General features: G+C 46.2%; 2 protein-coding genes and 1 long non-coding RNA gene across 5 annotated transcripts in view; 2 read left to right on the forward strand and 1 right to left on the reverse strand.

Moving 5' to 3' along the window:
• The window catches only part of MSH4 (mutS homolog 4), a 27,179-nt gene extending 20,811 nt beyond the window's left edge, over positions 1-6,368 (forward strand). For both annotated transcript variants that reach the window (XM_071564528.1, XM_071564529.1), the window contains 6 exons: positions 65-265; positions 1,453-1,571; positions 2,089-2,217; positions 3,691-3,865; positions 5,544-5,632; positions 5,972-6,368. In XM_071564528.1, coding sequence (XP_071420629.1) covers positions 65-265; positions 1,453-1,571; positions 2,089-2,217; positions 3,691-3,865; positions 5,544-5,632; positions 5,972-6,151 — 893 coding nt within the window. In that variant the 3' untranslated portion in view covers positions 6,152-6,368. The remainder of the gene's footprint in view (positions 1-64; positions 266-1,452; positions 1,572-2,088; positions 2,218-3,690; positions 3,866-5,543; positions 5,633-5,971) is intronic.
• LOC139676060 (uncharacterized) overlaps positions 1-7,739 on the reverse strand; it is a 17,098-nt gene extending 9,359 nt beyond the window's left edge. Inside the window, exon 1 of the long non-coding RNA XR_011698582.1 lies at positions 7,662-7,739. This is a non-coding gene — a long non-coding RNA (uncharacterized lncRNA). The remainder of the gene's footprint in view (positions 1-7,661) is intronic.
• A 44-nt stretch (positions 7,740-7,783) lies between these two features.
• NAA20 (N-alpha-acetyltransferase 20, NatB catalytic subunit) lies at positions 7,784-12,928 on the forward strand. 2 transcript variants are annotated; one of them, XM_071564533.1, is made up of 6 exons: positions 7,786-7,939; positions 8,078-8,102; positions 8,270-8,360; positions 9,539-9,674; positions 11,238-11,383; positions 12,599-12,928. In XM_071564533.1, the coding sequence occupies exons 1-6, from the start codon at positions 7,887-7,889 to the stop codon at positions 12,682-12,684; spliced, it is 537 nt and encodes a 178-aa protein (XP_071420634.1). In that variant the 5' UTR covers positions 7,786-7,886; the 3' UTR covers positions 12,685-12,928. The 2 variants fall into 2 exon arrangements, with proteins under 2 accessions (XP_071420633.1, XP_071420634.1); XM_071564532.1 differs by lacking the exon at positions 12,599-12,928 and having other exon boundaries at positions 7,784-7,939; positions 11,238-12,587.
• The last annotated feature ends 8,800 nt before the right edge of the window (positions 12,929-21,728 follow it).

The following is a 21,728-nucleotide window of genomic DNA, read 5'->3' on the forward strand; positions in this document are numbered from 1 at the left end:
GTTTAATAATGTAAAGGTTTCCATACTAACTTCACAATGTTGTATGTATTTTTTTCTCATTTAGTTCGTCCAGAATTTACAGATACTTTAGCAATCAAGCACGGATGGCATCCCATTCTTGAAAAGATAGCTATGGAAAAACCTGTGTCTAACAACACATATCTGACAGAGGGCAACAATTTTGTCATTATTACAGGACCAAATATGAGTGGAAAATCAACATATCTAAAACAGATTGCACTCTGTCAAATTATGGCACAGATTGGTGAGTAAGAGTGTACAATGCTAGTAATCTGCTGCAGCACACTTTTTTCTGACTAAAATTTTTTATAAAGTTGAATGGTTTGGCTTCTAGAATAATTTTCTATCTAAATAAAATAGTAATAGGTAATTTGTAGTTCATTTGGTCCTGCCAGCTCTTGTGTTGCTGACAGAGGCAACTGCAGGTTTTGCATCTGCCACTGGAAACTTATGGTGCCCCATCTGTGTATCTGGAAGGCTCCTCAGGCTGTCTTTAGAGAAAGCACAGCTGTATGGTCTAATTCTTTGAAGCACCAAAACCCAATTCAGCACCTTACACTAGACTGATGGTGAGTGCCTTTGCAGTACTCTGATCACACACACATGTGTTAGTCATGCAAAAGGAAGAGATGACCTTGAACACGCCTCAGTTATGTAAAGAAACATGTTTCCAGACAAGTATAATTAGTAAATAATCAACTACTTCAAATAAAAGTAGTAATAAATACTGCAAGATTTTGTAACTAAAATTATAGACGTAAATCAACTATTTCTACAGTCTAACTGAGACTCATTCCTATATTCAGGAATTCCTCATGACTTTTTTCTTAAAGCTAAGTCTGGGACAAAACCTTAATAGGCTGACCCTAAGTCTGCTAGAATGAAACTACTTAGCAGTGGAAAAGAAAATAATCCATCATGTGTTTGACGGTTCAGTCCCTACAATTTCAAGTTCTTGAGGAATTGCCCTCAAAAACATGAGTTTAATATGAATTAAGGAGACTGTGAAGTCTTTTTGCAGGTTTCTTGCTCTTTTCTGTTTGGTAAAACTAATAGGCCTCAAAGTCTGATAAAGACAATATAACCTTGGTTTTGAGAAACTAAGATTTCTTGGGATTAGGACATCAGTGGCTACAAAACTATAATTTAATCCTAGTGTTTATTCTCAGTTTTTCGTACGTTTAGAATGACACAAGCTTCAGGCATGTGATTTCTTAAAATATTTTTATAATTTTCTTTAATTATTGTGTCTGTATAATAAATTTTTTCTTATAAAGTCATGGTGTAATGTAATCTAATGAAACTTTACCAAGCAAGGTGCATTCTGTACTGTGCATAAAAACCAAGTGTAAAACTAATTTTTTTCCCCACTGACATATTCAGGCAAATGTCACATTGATAAAAGGAACTTATATTTTACTTGCTTTGTAGGTTCTTATGTCCCAGCAGAGTATTGTTCTTTTCGAATTGCAGAGCAGATTTTTACCAGAATAGGTGTGGATGATGATATAGAAACAAATGCATCAACATTCATGAAGGAAATGAAAGAGGTATTGAACATAGCTAATCCAGGGTTCAAGGCCCATTTTTACTGTTAAGCTAATAGAAATTGTACTAGTATATTTCCAGTGAAATAGTGTACTTTGAAAAGGAATCTGAAATTCAGCCTTCATCTCTTTGATAGTAAACCATAGAAAACCAGACATATCTTAAATAAAAACATATTCCAAGGTAAGTAAAAATCAGTGCACTGTTGGATAGCAGTTTCAACATTTTTGGGTTTACTTAGACCTTAAATGATTAAGGGTCCTAAGTCCTCTCAATTTCCTCTCCCAGACTGATAGGATTTTGAAGGAGAGTAGTATGTTCAGTGGAAAAGAGAGACTGTGGTAGTTTTTGTTTGATTAGAATTGACAGCTGTTTGAAAGCTTTGAAAAGGTAAAACTTGTGTATCTGATGAGATTTCTTAAAGTTTCCTGCATTAAGTTTCATCTGAATAACACAAAATATTCCTATTTTTAAAAAAATGCCTTTATAGAAATGATAACACGTTGAATATTTTCCTAGATAACGTACATCATACAAAATGCAAATGATAAATCACTTATCATAATTGATGAACTTGGCCGAGGTACCAGTGCTGAAGAAGGTATCGGCATTTGTTATGCTGCCTGTGAATATCTGCTGAATTTAAAGGTAATTCTGTTTTGAAAGAAATTTAAACCTTAGGATTATTTTGTCATCCTGAAAGTAAATATAGTGTTTTCTCATAACTTAACATCAGCTTTGTAGAAATTTCTTGCCTAAATATGATATTTTTCATCACAGGTGAATAATAGGAATTCTCGTTATAGAGGAGAAATGCTGACATAAACTGCACTTCTGTTCACTGGTTGTTGTGATTTAACCCCAGTAGGCAGCTCAACACCACCCAGCCGCTCGCTCAATCCCCCAGAGTGGGATGGGAGAGAGATCAGAAGGGTGAAAGTGCAAAAACTTGTGGACTGAGATACAGATCAGCAGGCAAAGGAAAGCCAGGTGCACAAGCAAAAGAAGGAATCCATTCAGTATTTCTTATCAGCCGGCAGTTGTTCAGCCATTTCCAGCAAAGCAGGGCTTCATTATATGACTGTTACCATACTCTCTCCTTCCCTTCTCCTCCTCCTTCACAGTTTTTATTACAGTGTTGGATGCTGTGAGGTCCCCCTGGGCTCAGCTGGGGTCAGCCATCCTGGTTGTGTCCCCTCCCAGCTTCTGGAGCACCCCCAGCCTGCTGCTGGCAGGGCAGGATGAGGAGCAAAACAGCCCTTGGTGCTGTGCAGGTGCTGCTCAGCAGCAGCTCAAACATGGCCGTGTTAACAGGACTGTTTTGGTCCAAAACATAGCACAGCACAAGCTTCTATGCAGAAAACTAACTCTAGTCCACCCAAAACCAGTACACCGCTCACCGTATCTTTCCAACTTGTTTGCAAGCTTGTATTTCTGTCAAGAAAGAGAATAACTTCAGCTTCTTTAGTTTTGTTTAGTACAGCTTTATGCTTGAATGTTAGAGGTGAACCTCTTTACCTGGTGGTTATCTTTCAAAGTACAGTGGTAGTTCCACACAACTTCTGAATTGGTCACAGCGGTTAAAGGCTTTAGAAAAGGGGAAGATAGTTTTAGATGGGTTGAAAGCTTCACCTCTATTACTAGTTATGTGATCAAGCTCAGGTTGCTGTTAGATTTTTGAAGTAAGTCTGCAGGTGTTTGCTTCTCCTCAGAGTTTATTCAGAGGACTTTGTGGTTTTGTTGGTTTGAAAAGCTCAGATGTTTTCTGTCACTGGTACTTTTCATAAAGCCTTCCTTGACAGTAGTAAGCAACCATTTGATGATCATTCAAATTTCCACTAGTCAGATTTTGTAAGCATAATAGATTTCATTTTGCTTCTGATGTTGCTTTTCTTCTATTGAGAAAGGAGTGAGAGAATCCCTAGCTGGAAAAGATATACTTGCCAATAGTAGAATTCATCCACTTAAAGAATTTTATTTGCTTTAGTAATTTGAAGACAGCTTTACAGTGGCTTGGAGGAAGACCTGGACATCTGTGAGATAATTTAATTTTTCTTATTTATTGTAATTTATTTCAGGATCATTTCCAAAATAAATCTTCTTTCTTGTTTCCTTATTTAGGCATTTACACTGTTTGCTACACATTTCCTAGAACTGTGTCATATAGATGCTTTATATCCCAATGTGGAAAATTACCATTTTGAAGTGCAACATGTGAGATGCAGTGATGGAAATAAGGAGAAAATTGCTTACACTTACACCCTTTCTAAAGGATACACAGAGGAAAAGAACTATGGTAATGGGTTCCACTATGGCATTAACTTGGTAAAGGTTATAAAAGATACTGTTTTGTTTTTTAGACATCTAAGACTATTTTTCTGATAACAAGTTTCTTTGGAGTTTGTATCTCTCTCTGTATCAAAGACAGATACAGAGATCTGCAGAAATATAATGTGTTCCAAATACTTGTGTGTTTTAAGTAAGCATGCAGTAAGATAGTAGTTTCGAGGAGTATAAAGAACTTCCAAGAAATTTTTTTACTGAAGACATGTTACTAATGTCAGTAGCTGCTTGATTTATGTCTGTTTGAATGAGTTGACCCATTTTGAGCACATGGTACTTCAGTTTGTTTAATCTGCACTTGCAGAAGCAAATCAAAGTTCTGGAGAAAATTAAAGCTGTGAATGATGAGGTTTCTGTTATGTTGGACTGTCTTATGTGTCTGCTATAAGTAGTGATATGATTGTTAAATAGGAATTTGGCCCTTTTTAATTAGCAAAAAGGAGTCAAGTTACTTTAAAAAAGGACAGGAATTTTACTATGTATCAGGCTAAGACAATTCTGAGAGGGTCCACAAAAGCATCAGTGGTCTCATAAAAGTTGATTTACTTCTGTTTTAACTTTAGAACAAATTGTACTGAAGATTGTAGATTGATGGATTGGGGGGCAATAAAGAGTGAGTGACAGTAAGGCATAGCTAGATGTTTTAAAGATTGACGGAAATCTGTATGTTTCCAAATACTAGATTCTGATGTTCAATCATTGATTTAGGGAACAATTAATCAATAGCAAATTAGCTACACATGACTTTTGAAAGCTAGTGGTACCTGAAGACTAGAAATTATTCCAGTCAAGCTTCAATTAACTGGACTTAAAACATTTCTTGATTGTAACTTCAGGGTAAGTTTGGTTTTGGTAGCACAAGCTCAGTTGTAGATGCTACACCACCACTAACTCAGAATTGTATGTTTGGAGAGTATTCTTAGAGGAGACCTTTAGAAACTGTGTTGGTGTCTTGGCTTTACCTTACTTGAGCAAAGTTACATTGTAAGAGTGTGCAAGGGCTCTTTACCCTTTTTCATTTTTAACTCTACAGTGTTAAAGCACCCAATGAGCCACAGACTTTCCTCTGAAAATCCAGGGGCACGGGCAAAGGAAAAAGTTAAAAAATCATGTTAAGGCACAAAAAAATATTTTACATCTCTTTCTTACCCTGAGTATCTGGAAGTTTGGGCTTTTGCCAACAAAGTAAAATTTGGAACATGACATCCATGTCCACTGGATGTCTGGATTTATTGGGGGTGCATTTAGCACAACCTCTGGATTTTCTGGCCTGGCAAATTAAAAAACTAAACTGAGAAAGATGTTAACACCACTGTGCCACATTTTTCCCCTTTAGGCCCTAACATGTCTCATTCTACTCAGCTGTAGGATTAAAAGCAGTAACTTCACTTGTGGTGTATTTTAGAGTTAGCTTTACAGTAGGATTTTTATTTTGTAACTCTCAAAACCATAATGTTACTAACAGCCAAAAAAAAAAGGGACAGTAAGAGAAAACATAGCAAAATTATTTTAATAAATACTAAATCTTCACCCTTTAAAAAAAATAGACTACATTAATTTTGGAAGACATGATGTGGAAGGTAGGAATAAAAATTACATCAAAAATCCTGACTTGTGTTTTATATGTTTAGGACTAAAAGCTGCAGAAGTTTCCTCCCTACCATCATCTGTAATTTTGGATGCAAAGGAAATCACAAATCATATTGCAAAACAAATTTTGGTATGTAGTAGAAAATTATAATGCTGGAATTCACAGTTTTTATAAAACTTAAATATATTTTCAGTTTCTGAAATGATACAGGATAAGTACTGCCTATAGTTTAATGAAAATAGATTTCATTAAAATTTGCATTTCTGGAACCAGTTCTAAAAGGTTCTATTGAATAGGTCACTGGTAGGTGACAACAGAAAACAGGGTAAAACAGTATTGGATGTAATGTTTATATGCCAGCCAGGAACTGGGAGATTTAAACTAGGCTGGAAAATAGCTAATATTAGTATCTTAATAATAGAACATTATTTATTTCATATTTTAATGCATGGATATTTTTGAGAACAGCACAGGCAGAAAAGCACTCCTGAGATGATGAAAGAGAGAGCTGTATACCACTTAGCAATGAGATTGGTTCAGACTGCCAGAAACTCTCGACTGGACCCTGACAGTTTGCGTATATATTTGAAAGGCCTGAAGAGAAGGTATGAAGCCAGCTGTCCTGCACCTGGGAAAAGTGATGAGTGACAGTCACGTGTAAGGAAGGCTGGTGCTCTAATTGTTATGACTGCAAGATGGTTCTGGGGTTTTCCCCTAGTATTAGAAAACACTTCTTTTCACATGGTTTTAAATGTTTAATTCTTAGTCTGAATGATACTCACTACTGGAAGACCATTGCCTTAATGGGTTTTTTCCCCCCAAACATACCTGGAATAAAAGCATTTACCTTCTAGGAGGAACACAATTCTTTTTGACAGTATGTAATTTAAATTATTTTAGGTGAGATATCTGATATTACAGTTCTTATATCTGACACAAAAGATCTTGCCTAAGAAAAAGCACTTTGAAACAGATGGCAAACTCTGCTTACACTGTTGAACATGCATGCAGAGATCTTGTTGTTTCCTGAAAGTCAAGGAGGGTTCTAACTCTCTGAGTCATTACGTGTAATCTAATATAACATAGGCAGTCCAGGTCTGCTGCCCCTCTGGAACTGGGCAACCAGAGCTTTTTTGAAACACAGTAACAGTTAATTACTGTGGTATTAACACTGTTGATCAGGTTTTTTTTAGAAGGTAACAGGAAATCAATGAAAAGTTGACTGTCATTCTTCCTTGATTGTTTTTTGTAGCACTTCATTGAGTGACTGTAACCATGTGTTCCAGCTTGAAGGAGTTTATCTTTTCTCACTCCCTTCTAACCAACTTTGGCCAAGAGGTCTTATACATGTCTCATATAGATGTATACATACACACACACATACATATATATATAAGGTATCATGCATATCACTATAAAATGGGTAATATGCAACAGTGCAATATCTAATTCTTAACAAGAAATATATTTTTATTTATAGTTATAAGATATATTTCCTTTTTATTATCTACCTTTGTAAACATACCAGTGCAGCAGAAATATTTGTAGTAGGCACACTGTGGGTTTTTTACTTAAAGGGTTTTTTTATTGATTTAAGCTATTATCCACAATTCCCCTCTCTTCAGTCCTTAAATGTTGCCAATTATATTGCTCATACCCATCAGTAATACCGTATTTATTGTCTACTCCAGTGAGAGGATCATGGCAGAAAAAAATACTTTTGTGTTCAGGTCTCTTAACAAGCACTAGTTGGTAGCGATACACGTTTCAGCCATTGAGTGAGCACAGTGCACATCTCCTTGCTGGGGTCAGAGACACAGAACAGGTCAGGGGGTTCGTGCCTGGGAGCCTGGGGTAGTTCGAGCTCACTTCGTGGTGGCTGAACCCAACAAGGAGATGTGCACCCTGTGCACTCAGTGTCTGAGACACAGAGCGCTGACACACACATGCATACAAGCATACATACATGCATACACGCATACATACACACACACATACATACATACATGCGTGCATACATGCATACGTACAGGCCTACACACACGCATACATACATACGTGCATACATGCATACATACATGCACGCACACATTCATGCATACATGCACACATACACACATGCATACATACATGCATACACACATGCATACGTACGTACATACATACATACGTCGCTGTCCCAGCCGCCCGCCCGCTGCTCTCGGCCACAGCTCCTCCGCCGGCTCTGCGCGGGGCGACCGCGGCGGCACGTGCGGGCTGGGGCGGGCCGCGGGGCGGGGCCTCTCCCGCTGCCGCCTTCCCTTGGCGGAAGTGGCCCTTGGGCGCAGGAGGGTTCCAGGGCGGGGGGAGCATCGTCGCTACCATCGCCATTACCATCGCGAGCATGACGACGCTCCGCGCCTTCACCTGCGACGACCTTTTCCGATTCAACAACATGTGAGCGCCGGCCGCCTCCACTGCCGCCCTCCCCTGCCCTTCCCCCGAGCCTTGCGCGCTTCCCCTTCCCCCGGCGCTCTCGGGGCGCCCCACGGGCCGCCCGGGCACGCGGTGAGCGCCGCTCTCTCTCCCCCGCAGCAACCTGGACCCGCTGACCGAGACCGTATCCTTTCTTCCCGCCGGCCGGGGCCGGGGCCGGGGCCGGGGCCGGGGCCGGGGCCGGGGCCGGGGCCGGGGCCGGGGCCGGGGCCGGGGCCGGGGCCGGGGCCGGGGCCGGGCGCGAGCGGCACAGCCGGGGCGGCCGCAGTTGCTCCTTAACCGAGCGCCCAGTATGGGATTCCCTTCTACCTGCAGTACCTGGCGCACTGGCCCGAGTACTTCATCGTGGCCGAGGCGCCCGGCGGGGAGCTGATGGGTTACAGTGAGTGCCGGGGCTCCGGCGGGGACGGCTCCCTTCATTGCCTGTTTGGCGCATTATAACGCGGGAGCTTTTCCTGCTCTTCGCGTTTTCCAAATACCCACCACGGAAGAGGAAGGTGGCGTTGCACCTTCCCGTTTCATAAACATCTAAGGGTGTCATGTAGGACTCATGACAGCAGCTTCCAGTGTGATGTTCCTGGCGCAGCGAGGAGCCTTGGCTGCGGTGACGCCCCCCAGGGATTGGTACAGGCGAATAGGTGTTTCTGTAATCCTGGAATCCAGATCACTGTGTTCAGTGATCACACTCTGATCACACACTCACTAAAAGTTCTGGACTTGGATTTTGCATTGTCCTGTAAGGGAAAGCTCTGAGTCTGGAAGTCTCTACTCATTTGCTGTGGAATATTTGTGTTATCTGGAACTCATGCCAAATAGAGCTGCCAAGAGCTGGGGTGAGGCAGGGGTGGCAGGTCTTTGCAGGGACCCAGAAAATTAAGTATTTAACACAGTAAAATTGAAAGTATGTGCTGTACAGAACATTTCTCTTTACCCACCACAAGGGTTGCTTATTAGCCATGGCTGATCTCTGTTAGACTGTTGTGTGGAACCGTGAATGTTCATTAATGAACTAACACTGGTTTGGCCCTGTGTAGAAAGGAGAGAAACTGCAAAGAAACCCCGCAAAACAACATCCCTGACCCCGCCCTCTCACTGTTTTTTTTCCATTTTCTTAAACATACTGTGTTTGCAGGGCCTTACCTATCTATTGTCAGATTGGCAAAAGCTCCCAAACTCAATTCTCCCACGGTCTCCAAAAGTCTCAGATTGTTGCTGGGATGGTAGTCTTGGGCTTCTAGACCTTTGTCCTTCGGTTATTTTCTGCTCAATGAAATACTCATGAGAATTGCTTAAAATTTGCATTTAGAAGTCCCACCTCAAGCAAGAAATTTGCTAATTTAGGTTTTTTTATTTACACTAGTGAAGGAATTGCTGTAATACTTGAGCAAAATGACATTCTTTTTGGTTGCTGAATCGTGAAGTGGTAAGGTGGACATCCCTCTTCGGGCCTTTACCTCAACATTGCAACGTTTGTTTGTACATGGCTTTTCCCTCTCGTCAAGTTGTGTGGTTGCAGGTGGTGTGTTATTCCAAAGGTGCTGATGCTCTGCATGTTCACAGTCATGGGCAAAGCTGAAGGCTCCGTGGCCAGGGAAGAATGGCATGGACATGTGACCGCTCTCTCTGTTGCACCAGAATTTCGACGTCTGGGTTTGGCTGCTAAATTGATGGAGCTACTGGAAGAAATTTCAGAAAAGTGAGTAATATGCCTATCTTTGAACTTATCTTTAAAAGTAATATTTCTACAGACACCTATCCCTGGCTTAGATATTTGATGTTCATGAAACTGACAGAGAATTTTTCTGTAAGCAGCGTTCCCATTTTCTGAAATTCCTCACAGTGGGAGAACAAGAGTTATGAAAGTTGCTTAATGGTTTAAAGTCTCATGACTTCTCTGAGCCAGAATGAGTAGGATGTAGCCTGAGTTCCAGTAGAGATACTGTATAAAAGTCCATTGTCTTGACAGGAAAAGAGCTTTGTGAAACATCAGCAGTGTTTCCTTGTAGGGTCCCCAACATACTTGGTCAATAACTGTGGGCTTTATGCAATGCACTCAGGCACAATCTTGAACAAATTTTGTACTACAGACAAAGTTTTTTAACTTACTTTCCATCTTCTTCTTGGTTACTTGTACCTATGAAAATTTAATTTAGTGTCAAATGAACCCACAGGGAAATGTTCTTAATTCATTGTAGTAGGGCAACCCCACTATAGTTGGTAAAATCAGAAAATAGTACAATGTTTTGAAAAATTTGTCTTGTGAGGTAAAGGGCTGTCCCCGGTTAGGCAGCTGAAATTTTGTGATGGATTTCACCCCTCCTAATCCAATGCAATCTAAAATGTGTTCAGCTTGTTTTGTTCTTTCTGTTCACATTTCTCAGTCTACCGGTTGGTATAGAAGGGTCAAGTGACAAAAATAAAATTACATCTGTGCCTTTACTTGAATTTTCCTTTGGTAAAGGAGTGTGTCTTGGTTGGAGATAAGCAACTGCCAACCCCCCCAAGCACAGAGAGAAAAGCCTCCCTCCTAACACCAGGGAAAGGGAGGAAAAGAGAGAGGAAAGAAAAAAAAACTTCAAACCACGTTTATACTAAATCTACATATATTTTTCACAGAAAGAAAGAGACAATTAGAAGAGACTACAAATATTCACTCACACAAGTCTGCAACAACAAGTTTCCCACCTCAACTTCTTAACGAACACACAAATTCTACTGTCCTAACTACACATTACTTAAGAAAATACTTATTCCCCAGGGAGACAAACCCAAGCAGAAAGGAGAGACCCAGAACAACACAGTTTACTTTCCTGAGGTACCCTGTGAGCCAGTGGTGGGCCTGGTCCTCTCCATCCCCCCTGGGACAGCATCGTGTGTCCTCCCAAGAGGAGGCTGAGAAGCGACTGCCTTAACCACTCCCACACTGGTTCCTACTGCCCTGGAGATGATGTCATAGTGTGGTATGGAATACAAAATTACTGGCTAGAAGAGGTCAGCTGTTGGCTCAGCCCAGCTCAAGTCAGCTGACAGCTTTGGCCTAGTCCAAACTTCAGAGCCCAAATTTAGGCCCACCTGGGTGAACCCATAACAGAGTGCATCTGTTATTACAGTGTGAAAGATGTTTGATTGGTGTACTACATCATTAGACTTGCTTTGATCTGATTACAATTGATGGGTTGTTAATTACAAATACATTTACCTACTGTTCCTTGATGTGTTTTTCCTTTGTTTCTTTGTTTTTAACTCCCCGCCCTTAAAGAAAAGGTGGATTTTTTGTGGATCTCTTTGTGAGAGTATCCAATCAAGTTGCTGTAAATATGTATAAGCAACTGGGCTACAGTGTGTACCGGACAGTGTTGGAGTACTACTCTGCCAGCAGTGGGGAGCCAGATGAAGATGCCTATGGTAAGTATTTGTTCTGCCCCAAGTTGAATGGAATGGTTCTCATGTTAAGGGTTCCTAGGCTTGGTTGTAGGGCTATTATTTTTTTATGTGAAACAATTTCAGATAGTTGTTGATGAATGGGCTTTTGTATCCTCCTTTAGACAACTCTTCCTACTGAAGATTACATCAGTTACAAAACCTAATCTTGCAGTTTACACATTTTGTAGCATCTCTGGCAAAAGAAACTACAAAACAAGAATAAAAAATGAAAAGGAATGGCAGTGCTTTCTTCCTTTCTTCCCATAACTGGAACTTGAAACTGTTTTTCTCAGATGTCTAACTACAGATTTACAAGAATTGGGTGACATTTTCAATTTAAAAGTTTAGGAAGGAATATGGAAATTCAAGTATGTTAATGTTAATTCTGTTAACCACAGTGAACCACCAGGTGCTTCCTCTTTCTAGATCCTTTTTTAAGTATCCTCCCAAAGGATACATGACCATGCTGTGTATCATTTCTGTTCTTGCACTATTCATTTGATATGTAGGATCACTATGGAATACAAAGGCTACAGACATACATTACCATTGTTGCAGGTGCCTTAAATCATATATTTGTCCCTTTAGCCTGTCATTTCCTTTCCATTCAGTTGAGTTTCATTCAGTGCTATATTTCAGTTGATAACATTGCTGCTGAACACCATTAAGGACATGAAACTATTAGAGTGTATCTAGAAGAGTGAAGCCAGGATGGTGAAAGGTCTCAAGGGTAGGACTTAGAAGGAGCAGCTGATTTCCATGGGTTTGTTCCACTTGGAGGAGGCTGAGGTGTGCCCCCATCACAGTTACACGTTCCTCAACTCTGTGGTGACCAGAGGTGAGGAGATAGAGCGAAGCTGAGTCAGGGAAAGTTCCAGTTGCATGTCAGGAAAAGCCTCTTCGCTGAGAGGATGGTTGGTAACTGTAGTGGGCTCTCCAGGGAAATGCTCATGACAACAAGCCCATCAGAGTTCCGGGTTTGTCTGGACAATGTTCTTAACCATATGGTTCAGTTTTAGGGAGTCCCGTGTGGAACAGGGAGTTGGATCCTTTTGGGTCCCTTCCAGCTTGGAGTATTCTATGGTTCTAGGACATTTTCTTGATGAAAAATGATCTTATTTTAATACAGAAATCACTTCATATGGCTTTCTACAATTACTGGCTTAACTATAATAGCATTTTTTCCTTTTGCCATAGATATGAGAAAAGCTCTTTCTAGAGATACAGAGAAGAAATCAGTTATACCTCTGCCTCATCCAGTGAGGCCAGAAGACATTGAGTAAGAGTAAGCTGTGATGCTCAGGCAATTACTGAGTGTCAGGTCCATGGCCCCCGACCCCCAAGAACTTACGGATGAGAGATGTTAGGCCGAATGTTTTTGCCATAAAATACCAAAAAGCAGTGCTGAGAAGATGACTGACACTGCTTCTGTTGGTAATGGCTGTATACTGTCAAACTTACTCTATTAAATATTTTTCCTTTCAAATGTTAGAAATTCAGAGACTATTAAAATGGAATTACCTCCTGTATGGTGTTTTCTTTTAAATCAAAATACCTGAGGTCAGTCGTAGTAAAAACTCTTTAAATTCATGACCAGTGAAAATGCTGTACAACACCCAAGAAACACGGAGAAAAGTCTTTTCTATCTTCATGGGACAGAACTGAACTGTACACTGCTGAGTTGGAAAAGCCATACAAGCAAGTCAGACAAGGGTTTTTCTCCACCATGGACCAGATTCAGGACCAATTCTGTGTCCTGGGTGCCCACATGTACCTTGACATGCTGTGTCCACTGAAGTAACCTGTGGTAAAGGTTTCTTGTTTTCTCATACTCCTCTTGCTCAATTTCAAGGTCAATATAGGTTTTCAAAGAACCTGCCAGAGAAGTCTCTTCTTACATTCACATGTCCTGGTTCCAGCCAGGACAAGTGTTAATGTTTGCAGTAGCCAGAAGGGGCATGGCCAAGACCTGGAAGGAGTTCAGGGATTCTTTCTGTTGGGGCTGGGGTGGGGCTTTTCAGTGAGTATTTGCATGTGAATCACTCTCCTCTCTCTTGTATACTTTGTCTTTAATAGTGGAAGGAGTGAGTGGTCCCTTTTCGGTGGGAACACTAAATTGGAGAGTACCATTCCTAAACCATGATATCACAATGTCTTCAAACAACCCTGTATCTAACACTAGGTAATAGAGTTTGTGTGTTTTTAGTGAGGGAGCATGGAAAAATGTGGAATTTGCAGAAACAAAATTCAGAGATCAGACTGTACAAACTCAGAGTAAAACTTTAAGCAGTATCTTGTACACATAATCCATTTAGTTTACTCCTGTAAGCGTGTGTCTCCCTCCATATTTTATCATAGATTTTATAGCCCTGCATACCATGCCAAGAAGCAGATGCTCAATTAATGAGTCACAGGCTAAGCTGCTACAGTGAGCAGTTCTGTTCAAACTGGTAGACTTATTTAATGAGCCACACCATATAATAAATAATGGAGTTTGTTCCTGTTTTTCTTTCATTCTTTTATTCAGTTTTCCATCCATTTTTTCCCCTCTCTGTTAGGTGTCTGTCTCTTTGTCTGTGTCACTTTCTTATTCTGTCTGCTCTCCATCCTGTGCCCCATGATTACTTCAATCTGTCTTGGTTTTTTTTGGTTTTTTTTTTATTTCTTGGCTTTTTGGGCGTTTTTCTGTAAAATTCCCTGTGTCTTTTCTTTCACTCTCCCTTACCTCTTTGTTGTGCCATGTCCCATTTTTGAAGCTGTGAAAGTGGCATCAAGAGTAACAGGTTGTCAGAAGCAGCTCCTCCGTTCATCAGTTTGTACCTTCTCCATCTTTGTCCCAATACCTTTCTGTCCCTGCTCATCAGTCGTTCTCCCTTGTTGCACTTTTCTTTTTATAACCCTGTCTTGCTGCCCATCCCTCTCTTTAGCCCTTTCTGGTGCTCCTCGTCCCTGTCTTCCTCCCACACCCTCCCCCCACAGTCGTTTTCTCTCTCTGTCTTGCTTCCCTCTTTGTCTCAGCATCACTATGTTCTTCTTGTGTGTTTACCACTCTGTCCTGCTCACTGCCCTTCTTTTTCTCATTCTGGCCCTGTGTCCTGTGTCTGGGGTTGAGCTGGCAAAATGCCAACTGTCCAGGACAGAGCGAAAAGGGTTCCTCCTCCACCCAGCCAGCTAAGGGAAAAAGAAGAGGGAGAGGAAAAAACCAACCCTAAACCAGGTTTATGCTGAAACTAACTATATGTATTTATACAGAAAAGAGAAAATTAAGAGAGAACTACAATATAACACACACTTACACAAGTTATATATATATATATATATATATATATAACAAGAAATAACTTCCCACTCCCCAATTAATACAAAACAGAGTCTATAAGACTCTAAAAGACATCTAGCAAGAAACATAAAGAGTAACAACAGAATGTTTTTCCTTCCCTGAAACTAAAACAAAATACGATGCAGCAGCAGCAGGAGCAGGGCCCAACAGAAGAGAACAACTGCAGCAGTCTTCTCTGCACTCCAGCCATAATGAAACTGAACTAGCCACTCCCACACACTGGATTTTACACCCTTTGAGATGATGTAGTATGGTATGGAATACAGTATTATTGGCTAGAAGAAGTCAGCTGTTAGCTAGCTCAGCCCAGCTCAAGTTAGCTGACAATTTCAGGCCTAGGCTGAACTTTAAAACCTAAATTTAAGCCCACCTGGCCAAACCCATAACACTCCTCTCTGATCCTCTTTCGCTGTTGCGCTGTCCTTTTATCTGCCCTTCATGCTTCTCTCATGCTGTCTCTTCCTTTTTTATTTTCTGTTGCTCTGTCCTGCTTCCTGTGTGTTTGTATCCTTCTGTCTTGTTTCCTTCCCCTGCTATTTTTAATCCCTCTCTGTTGTGCTGCCCATCCCACTGTATTTTATTCATCTCCATCCTGCACCCTGTCCTTATTTATCTATCTCTGTCCTGCTCACACTCCCTCTTTCTGCCTCTCCTCCTCTCTCCCTGGTGCTTTTAGGTACAATTCTCCAGCAGGCAGGTATTGCTGCTTTCAAGTGACATGGTTTAGTGGTGAACTTGGCAGTGCTGGGTTAATGGTTGAACTTTGATGATCTCCAAGTTCTTTTACAAACTAAATGATTCTGTGGTGCCTTATCTTTGTCCTGCTCCTTGTTTTTTATCTCCTCCCCTCATGTTGTTCCTCTATCCTTTCTCTTGTCCATGTCTTTTCTGTCTCTTGCTGTTGCACTGCCTGCCTTGTGTTTTCTCACTATACACCCACAGTCCAGCTGCCCCCGCTTTCCATTTCTGTTGTCTCCTCCTCCTCCCTGCTCCGCATTTCTGGTAGCCTCCGCCCCTGCCCAGCAGCCACAGGGGCTGATCCACCAGCAGTGTCCTGCTGGCCTGAGGAGCCCACGTGGCTCCAGGAGTGACTGCCCAGGTGTCCTGGGGACAGGGCCTGGCTCAGGGGCCCCAGGGGATGGAGCAGACTTGCTGCAGGGACTGGTTACTTGGATGACCGAATAAAAGTCTCTATTGCCTTTGCCCTCCCTTTGCCCCAAGTGAGGGGCTGTGATTGAGTCCAGGGTAGGAGGGGATGCCCTGCAGAGATTGAGCAACGTGCCCCTGTTCCAGCTGTGGGGCCTGATGGCATCTGTAGTCAAGGTTCTTAAAGAGATTCTACTGTACAGCATGTAGTAACTTGAAAATCCTTGGCTGAAAACTTTATCTACTCTTTTTCCTATAATGGAAGGAGGTTTTTTCCTGAGTTTTGTACTCTTCAAAACAAACAAAACCACATAAAACAAACAAACACACACCAAACAACAACTAAAAAAAGAAACCCAACCAAAAACCTCCAAGCTTGTCAGATTGCAAATATACAGCTGAGCTGTGCTGCTGACAGCATTGTAAAAATACAATTTTAAGTACTTTCTGTTAAAAGATGAATTCTCAAATATGTCTTTAATAGTTCACTTCTGTTGTCATGCTTTAAATATATAAGAATCATATTTCTCTATTTGTATAAATGAAACAAAGTAGACAATAAATTCCTTCACTTCCTTCCTTTAAAGTTGTTGTGCAGTTGTGTATTTTTTAGACTTTTCTACATGCTTTAAAGTTTAACATAATAGTGTTCCAAAAGCTGGGGCAGCTGCAGCAGTTCTCTTATAAAAGGCTTAAACATGAACTTAGTTTATTGATAGATTTCATAGTGGTTTCTTTGGAATGGCAATGTTTACAATCAGATGCTTGCATGTGATGTTGGCAAAAAGCAAAACACATGAAGAGACTTGGAGTGAATCTCTGTGGAAATAGCTTGTTAATGTTGTCCCTGCTGTGTTCTAATGCTGTGGCACAGAGCAGAGGTGCACACTCGCTCCTGCAGTGTAGTCCATACCCTTGCCCTTTCTCTTCAGAATGACACATTGTTAATGAAGATAACAAAGAACTATAATGTGCCTTGAAAATTTGAGGACGATTGTAGCGGTGCTGGGCAGAGTTCAAAGAGAATGAAAAAAAAGTAACACCAAATATTTTTTAAAAAAAGTAATACCAAATACTTTGAAGAAAAATTAATATAAGTACCAAAAACTCAATTTAAAAAATCAAAGTTTAAAAAAATAAAGCTAACAAGTGTGATAAAAGAGCAGCCAAAAATTACATTAAAAATAAAATAAGAGCTTTTGCTATTGGCTGACGGTGGGAGTGGAAGGCGCGGCTACAAAGAAAGAGCCGCTCCCCGGCCCGTGCAGCGCCTTCGCCGCTCGGGCCCCGATGGGCATTGGTGGTGGTGGGGGCTGGACTGCGGTGCAGTTCCTGGCCGTGTCCACCAGGCGGCGCCGGCGAGGCAGACGGGGGCAGCCGAGGGAGGGATTCGAACCGGCGTTTGGGAAGAGGGAGCGCTCGACCACAGGATGACGTACATTGGGGGCACATGGGGGGACAAGGGGAGGACATGGGGGGAAAAGGGAAGGACATGGGGGGGACATGGGGGGACAGAGGGAGGACACAGGGGGAATATGGGGGGACATGGGAAGACATCGGGGGCACATGGGGGAGATGGGGTGAACATGGGGGACACGAGGGACATGGGGAAATATGGGGGCGGGGGCTAGGGGGTACACTGGGGACATGGGAAGGATATGGGGGGACATGGGACGTCCAGGGGGGTCCGAGAGGGCCCAAGGGCGTCCCAGGGTTGTCCAGGGGTGTCCAAGGCGTTTTGGGGGGTCCAGGAGGGTTCAAGTTGGTTCAGGAGGGTCCAGGGGGGTTTCCCTGGGGCTACCAGGGGGGGTCCATGGGGGCCTTAGGAGGATTCAAGGTGGTCCAGGAATGTTCAGGAGGGTTCAGGGGGTTTTAAGGGAGTGGAAGGGGGTTTCACAGGGGTCCAACGGGGTCCAGGAGAGTTTCGGAGGGTCCAGGGGTTTTTTGGGGGGGTCCAGGAATCTCCAGGGGAGTCTCAGAGGTGTCCAGAAAGGTTCAAAGGGGTCCAGAAGGGTCTAAGGAGGGTCCAAGGGGTCCCAGGCGGGTTTCAGAGGGGTCCAGGGGGCTTCAGGGGGTTTGGAGGGGTCCAGGGGAGTCCAAGTGTGATTCAAGAGGGTCCAAGGGGTCCAAGGTTTTTGAGAGTCTCAAGAGGGGGTGGGGGGTGGTGCAAGGTGGTCCAAGAGAGTTGAGGAAAGTCCAAGGGGGATTCAGGGGGGTCCAGGGGAGTTCAGGAGGGTCCAAAGGGATCCAGGAGAAGTCAGAGACGAATGAGGGGGGTCTCACAGTGGATGAAGGTGGTAAGGTGGGTCTCAGAGGAGTCACAGGGAGTTAAGGGGAGGTAAGAGTGGTCACGGGGTGCCTGAGGCACTCAGGGACCCCCATTGCCCACAGCCCAGCAATGTCGGCCCTCGGGAACCTCCCTTGGGGACCCCGGGTGACCGAAATGTCGTCCCTCGGACAACCCCCTTGGGGACCCGCGGTGCTCAAAATGTCGTCCCTCGGCAACACCCGCCTTAGGGACCCCCGGTGCCCGAAATGCCGTCTCTCGACCAACCTCTTTGGGGACCCCAGAGACCCCCAGAGGACCCCCCCAGGGACTCCACAGGGACCCCCAGAGACCCCAGAGATTCCCAGACACTCCCAGGGACCCCCAGGGACCCCCCAGGGACCCCCAGGACGCTACAGAGATCTCCCAGAGAACCCCCACTTTCCCCCAGAGACCCCCCAGAGACTGTCAGAGACCCCCAAACACTCCTCAGACACCCCAGGGACCGCCCTAGACCTCCAGACACCCCCCAGGGACTCCCAGACGCCCCCACAGACCCCCAGGACCCCCAGGGCCCTCCCAGAGACCACCAGAGACTCTCAGAGACCCCCCAAGGACCCCCAGAGAGCCCACTGGGACTCCACAGGGACCCCCAGAGATCCCCATAGATCACCAGGGACCGCCCAAGGACACCCGCAGACCCCCAGACACCCCCAGAGACTCCCAGGGGCCCCCAGAAACTACCAGAGATCCCTCAGGGACCCGCAGAGACCCCTCAGGGACCCCCAGAGACTTCCAGACACCCCAGAGACTCCCAGAAACCCTCAGAGACCCCCCAGGGACCTCCAGAGACCCCAGAGACTCCAAGAGAAACCCAGAGACCCCCACGGACCCCCAGAGACCGCCAGAAATCCCCAGAGACCCCCCAGAGACCCCCCAGGGACAACCAGAGAGCCCCCAGAGATTCTCAGAGACCTCCAGAGACTCCCAGACACGCCGAGACCCCACAGGGACCACCAGAGACCCTCCATAGATCACCAGGGACCGCCCAAGGACCCCCACAGACCCCCAGACACCCCCAGAGACTTCCAGGGGCCCCCAGAAACTCCCAGAGACCCCTCAGGGACCCGCAGAGACCCCTGAGGGACCCCCAGAGACTCCCAGACCCCGCCAGGAACCCTCAGATGCCCCCAGAGACCCCCAGAGATCCCCAGAGACCCCCAGACCCCTCCAGGGAACCCCAGAAACCCCCAGACACCCCCAGAGACCCCCAGAGACCCTCCAGAGACCCCCAGAGACTATCAGAGATCCCCCAAAGACCTCAGGGACCCCCAAGGACCCCCTAGGGACCCCCACAGATCCCCAGAGACCCCCCCTGTGAGCCCCAAAAAACTCCCCTGGGGATATCCTGGGACCCCCCAGAAACCCCCAGACACCCCCAGAGACTCCCAGAGACCCCCCAGGGACCCTCAGACACCCCCAGAGACTCATAGAGACCCCCAGAGACCCCCAGAGACTCTCAGAGATCCCCCAGAGACCCACAGGAACCCCTCAAAGATCCACCAGAGACCCCCCAGGGACCCCCAAAGAACTCCCCTGGGGATCCCCTCAGACCCCCCAGAAATCCCCAGACACCCCCAGAGACTCCAAGAGACCCCCCAGGGACCCTCAGACACCCCCAGAGACACCCAGAGACCCTCAGGGACCCCTCAGGGACCCCCATAGACCGCCCAGAGATCACGAGATGCCCCCCAGGGACCTCCAGAGACCCCTCCAGAGATCACGAGAAACCCCTCCGAGACCCCCAGGGACCTCCAGAGACCCCCAGGGACCCACCTTGGGACCCCCAGAGGACCCCAGGGAACCACAGGAACCCCTCATAGATCCACCAGAGACCCCCATAGATCCCACAGAGACCTGCAGAGAACCCCAGAGACCACCAGAGATGCTCCAGAGACACCCCAGAGACTCCCTCAGAGATCCCCGGTGCCCGAAATGTCGTCCCTCGGGGAACCCCCTTGGGGACCCCCGGTGCCCGAAATGTCGTCCCTCGGCAACCCCCTTGGGGAGCCCCGGCGCCCGAGGTGTCGCCCCTCGGCAACCCCCCCCCCTTCGGGGACTTCCGGCGCCCGAAATGTCGCCCCTTGGGGACCCCCCATTTGGGGACCCCCGGTGCCCGAGGTGTCGCCCCTCGGCAACCACCCCGTGGGGAGCCCCGGTGCCCGAAATGCCGTCCCTCGGCCAACCTCCTTGGGGACCCCAGAGACCCCCAGAGGACCCCCCCAGGGACTCCACAGGGACCCCCAGAGACCCCAGAGATTCCCAGACACTCCCAGGGACACCCAGGGACCCCCAGGACGCTACAGAGATCTCCCAGAGAACCCCCAGTTTCCCCCAGAGACCCCCCAGAAACTGTCAGAGACCCCCAGACACCCCCAGACACCCCAGGGACCCCCCTAGACCTCCAGACACCCCCCAGGGACTCCCAGACGCCCCCACGGACCCCCAGGGCACCCCCAGGGACCCCCCAGAGACCCCCAGAGACTCTCAGAGACCCCCCAGGGACCCCCAGAGAGCCCACTGGGACTCCCCAGGGACCCCCAGAGACTCCCCATAGATCACCAGGGACCGCCCAAGGACCCCCGCAGACCCCCAGACACCCCCAGAGACTCCCAGGGGCCCCCAGAAACTCCCAGAGATCCCTAAGGGACCCGCAGAGACCCCTCAGGGACCCCCAGAGACTCCCAGACACCCCAGAGACTCCCAGAAACCCTCAGAGTCCCCCCAGGGACCTCCAGAGACCCCAGAGACTCCAAGAGACCCCCAGAGACCCCCACGGACAACCCAGGGATCCCCCAGAGACCCCCCAGAGATTCTCAGAGACCTCCAGGGACTCCCAGACACCCGCCGAAACCCCCCAGGGACCCCCAGAGACCCTCCATAGATCACCACGGACCGCCCAAGGACCCCCACAGACCCCCAGACACCCCCAGAGACTCCCAGGGGTCCCCAGAAACTCCCAGAGACCCCTCAGGGACCCGCAGAGACCCCTGAGGGACCCCCAGAGACTTCTAGACACCCGCCAGGAACCCTCAGATGCCCCCAGAGACCCCCAGAGATCCCCAGAGACCCCCAGACCCCTCCAGGGACCCCCAGACACCCGCAGAGACCCGCAGGGACCCCCAGGGACCCCCAGAGACCCCCCAGAGACTCTCAGAGACCTCCAGGGACTCCCAGACACACGCCGAGACACCCCAGGGACCCCCAGAGACCCCCAGACACCCGCCAGGGACCCTCAGATGCTCCCAGAGACCCCCAGGGATCCCCAGAGACCCCCAGACCCCTCCAGGGACCCCCAGACACCCCCAAAGACCCGCAGGGACCCCTAGGGGCCCCCAGGGAACCCCCAGAGACTCTCAGAGACCTCCAGGGACTCCCAGACACGCGCCGAGTCACCCCAGGGACCCCCAGAGACCCCCAGACACCCGCCAGGGACCCTCAGATACCCCCAGAGACCCCCCAGAGATCCCCAGAGACCCCAGACCCCTCCAGGGACCCCCAGACACCCCCAAAGA

This window comes from Pithys albifrons, chromosome 10 (assembly GCF_047495875.1).
Source record: "Pithys albifrons albifrons isolate INPA30051 chromosome 10, PitAlb_v1, whole genome shotgun sequence".
Taxonomy (NCBI): Eukaryota; Metazoa; Chordata; class Aves; order Passeriformes; family Thamnophilidae; genus Pithys; species Pithys albifrons.

Excerpts from the sequence above, each read along its gene's own strand:
- NAA20 (XM_071564532.1), top strand. The coding sequence starts at position 7,887 with ATGACGACGCTCCGCGCCTTCACCTGCGACGACCTTTTCCGATTCAAC. Across the intron at positions 7,940-8,077 it reads CTTTTCCGATTCAACAACAT|CAACCTGGACCCGCTGACCG; the intron begins GTGAGCGCCGGC and ends TCTCCCCCGCAG. Across the intron at positions 8,103-8,269 it reads TGGACCCGCTGACCGAGACC|TATGGGATTCCCTTCTACCT; the intron begins GTATCCTTTCTT and ends CCGAGCGCCCAG.